This window comes from Lipotes vexillifer, unplaced genomic scaffold (assembly GCF_000442215.2).
Source record: "Lipotes vexillifer unplaced genomic scaffold, Lipotes_vexillifer_v1.1 scaffold609, whole genome shotgun sequence".
Taxonomy (NCBI): Eukaryota; Metazoa; Chordata; class Mammalia; order Artiodactyla; family Lipotidae; genus Lipotes; species Lipotes vexillifer.
This window is the reverse complement of record NW_006777590.1, coordinates 177,212-180,612: the sequence shown is the minus strand read 5'-3', so window position 1 is coordinate 180,612 and position 3,401 is coordinate 177,212. Positions and strand designations below refer to the sequence as shown.

At 47.3% G+C, this 3,401-nt stretch overlaps 1 protein-coding gene across 3 annotated transcripts; it reads left to right on the top strand.

The window, feature by feature from the left end:
- Nucleotides 1-278: 278 nt before the first annotated feature.
- GPRASP2 (G protein-coupled receptor associated sorting protein 2) lies at nucleotides 279-3,401 on the top strand. 3 transcript variants are annotated; one of them, XM_007451229.1, is made up of 2 exons: nucleotides 279-658; nucleotides 695-3,401. In XM_007451229.1, the coding sequence occupies exons 1-2, from the start codon at nucleotides 494-496 to the stop codon at nucleotides 3,062-3,064; spliced, it is 2,535 nt and encodes an 844-aa protein (XP_007451291.1). In that variant the 5' UTR covers nucleotides 279-493; the 3' UTR covers nucleotides 3,065-3,401. The 3 variants fall into 3 exon arrangements, with proteins under 3 accessions (XP_007451291.1, XP_007451292.1, XP_007451290.1); XM_007451230.1 differs by having other exon boundaries at nucleotides 494-766; nucleotides 803-3,064; XM_007451228.1 differs by having other exon boundaries at nucleotides 494-3,064.

Below are 3,401 nucleotides of genomic sequence, written 5' to 3'. Positions count from 1 at the left end.
CAGCTCTGGGGGTAAAGGGTGTTGGGTGAAATGAGGATAACAGAGAGACTTTCTGATAGCCTAACTCTCCCACGAAGCATTCAAGGTCCAGTCTCTGTGTGTGGGTCTTTGCATGGAGTGACACAGTTGGAAGAGACTCAAAGCCGCACGTCGTTCTCGATTCCTAGATTGATCTCCAGTGGCATCTCTGGTGGTGGTGGAATTGCTGCTAACCACCACCCTCAACAGGTGTGCACCCACCCGGGAACCATCCATTCTCTCCCAGCTTGGTTGTGCTTCTTCTGCACTCTGTCTATAATATTGGCTGAGACTGGGATTGGAAAGGAGGCTGATTGACTGCTGGACTGGTGATTGACTCTAACTTTTGTTTCCAACTGTATCACCTGAATCATCGAAAGATTAGAGTGTGAAGATAGAAAACTGTGACAGATCTTTGGTAGAGGCTGAGACTGGGATAGTGGTATTTAATCAGGATTCCTCTGTGACTTGGACTATGACTGGGGCTGAGATTGAGCCTGGTGTCCAGGCCAAGCCTGAAAAGAAGCCTGGAGAAGAGGTTGGAGGTGGGGCTGAGAGAGAGAATGAAGTTCCAATGGTGGTCAGACCGAAGGTTAGGACCCAGGCCACACCTGGGGCAAGGCCCAAAACTGAGTCCAAGGCTATGGCTGGGGCAAGGCCCAAAACCGAGTCCAAGGCAATGGCTGGGGCAAGGCCTAAAACAGAGTCCCAGGCAATGGCTGGGGCAAGACCCAAAGCTGAGTCCCAGGCAATGGTCGGGGCAAGGCCCAAAGCTGAATCCCAGGCAATGGCAGGGGCAAGACCCAAAACTGAAGCCAGGGCAGTAGGTGGGGCACGTCCTAAGACTGAAGCCAAGGCAATCCCTGGGGCAAGGCCCAAGGATGAAGCCCAGGCTTGGGCCCAGACTGAGTTTGGGGCTGAGGCAATGTCGCAAGCAGAGGGCGTGTCTCAGACCAATGCAGTAACCTGGCCACTGGTCAATACTGAGTCTGGGTCAGCTGCTAAACCTATGGCCCTATCTGTGGATAGGGAACTGGTCAGTGTAGACGCTGAGACCTTTCCTGGCTCCCAGGTTCAGACAGGAATCCAACCCTGGTTTGGATCAGGGGAGGAAACTAATATGGGGTCTTGGTGCTATCCCAGGTCCAGGGCCAGAGAGGAGGCCTCTAATGAGTCTGGATTCTGGTCAGCAGATGAGACCTCTACAATGTCCTCTTTCTGGGCTGGAGAAGAGGCCAGTATCAGATCATGGCCTAGGGAAGAGGCCAATACCAGGTCCAGGCACAGGGCCAAACATCAGCCTAATCCCAGATCCAGGCCCAGATCCAAGCAAGAACCCTATATTGATTCCTGGTCTGGGTCTGAGGAAGAGTCTGGCAACCCATTCTGCTTGTGGGCTGGAGAAAATACCAATAATTTGTTCAGGCCCAGAGTCAGGGATGAGGCAAATATGAGGTCCAAGCTCAGGACAAAGAGAGAGGACTTTTTTGAATCTGAGTCTGAAGACGAGTACTATAAAGAGTCTTGGTTTTTACCTGGAGAAGAAGCCAATAGTAGATTCAGGCCCAGAGACAAGCAAGAGTCTAACACTGTCTTGAAGCCCAGGGCCCAGAAAGATGTTAATAACAGTGACAGGGTCAAACAAGAGCCCAGGTTTGAGGAGGAAGTCATTATTGGGTCCTGGTTCTGGGCAGAGAAAGAGGTCAGTATGGAGGCTGGGGCTTCAGCCATTTGTGAATCTGAGCCAGGGGCTGAGGAGGGGGCCATTGGTGGATCCTTGTTCTGGGTGGAGGAAAAGTCCAGTTTGGGTGCTGTGGCCAGAGAAGAGACCAGGCCAGAGTCTGAAGAAGAGGCCATATTTGGGTCCTGGTTCTGGGACAGGGATGAGGCCTGCTTTGACTTAAATCCCCATCCTGTGTACAAGGCTAGCCCCAGGTTCAGAGATACAGCTGAGGAGGGAGTTAATGTATCATCCAGGCCCCAAACCTGGGAAGAGGTCACTGTTGAATTCAAACCTGGTCCTTGTCATGGGATTGGCTTCCCATCCCCAAGCCCCTTTAGAATTCCTGAGGAAGCAACATCCGTATACTCTGAAATGTTTGAGGGAAAGCCCAAGAATGTGGAAGTTACCCCAGAAGGGGAAGAGCAGGAATCTTTGCTTCAGCCTGATCAGCCTCACCCTGAGTTCCCATTTCAGTATGATCCGTCCTACCGGTCAGTCAGGGAAATTCGAGAACATCTTAGGACCAGGGAGAGTGCAGAGCCAGAGAGTTGGTCCTGCAGCTGCATACAGTGTGAGCTTAAAATTGGTCCTGAAGAGTTTGAAGAACTCCTTCTATTAATGGACAAAATTCGAGATCCTTTCATTCATGAAATATCTAAGATTGCCATGGGTATGAGGACTGCTTCTCAGTTTACCCGTGATTTCATTCGCGATTCAGGAGTTGTCTCACTTATTGAAACTTTGCTCAATTATCCCTCCTCCCGAGTTAGGACAAGTTTTTTGGAAAATATGATTCATATGGCTCCACCTTACCCAAATCTAAACATGATTGAGACATTCATATGTCAAGTGTGTGAGGAAACCCTTGCTCATAGCGTGGGTTCCCCTGAGCAGCTGCTTGGATTAAGGATGCTTAGACACCTCACTACAACTACAGACTATCACACACTCGTTGCCAATTATATGTCTGGGTTTCTCTCCTTATTAACCACAGGCAATGCAAGAACAAAGTTTCACGTTCTGAAAATGTTATTGAATTTGTCTGAAAATCCTATGGTGGCAAAAAAACTATTCAGTGCCAAGGCTCTATCGATATTTGTGGGTCTCTTTAACATAGAAGAGACAAATGATAACATTCAAATTGTTATTAAAATGTTTCAGAATATCAGTAGTATTATAAAAAATGGAACAATGTCCTTAATTGATGATGATTTCAGTCTTGAGCCGCTTATTTCTGCATTCCATGAATTTGAGAAATTAGCTGAGGAACTGCAAGTCCAAATAGACAATCAGAATGATCCTGAGGTGGGACAGCAAAGCTAATATGATTAACCACCTGCCTCTGATCAGCCTTATGTTCCCAAAGAACCCTGAGTAGTGCTTTGGTTTTCAGTCTGGTTTTATTTTGTAACTTATATTTTAATGCTGATGTTAACTTTGTCCAATTCTTGCTTTGAGCTGGATCATTTTGTGGATGCCAAATGACTATTAGTGCTGAAAAAAATTTGTTGATATTTGTCTTGCTGTCCGTTGCTGTATTTTTCAGTATTGAGCTTCCAATGAACTGAGCCGCCTGTGTAACCTACCCTGCTATTCATTGTTTAAACATATGATTCTCTATTTAAGTCTGTGTTTTCAATAAAGTTCTGTGTGAAAAGTG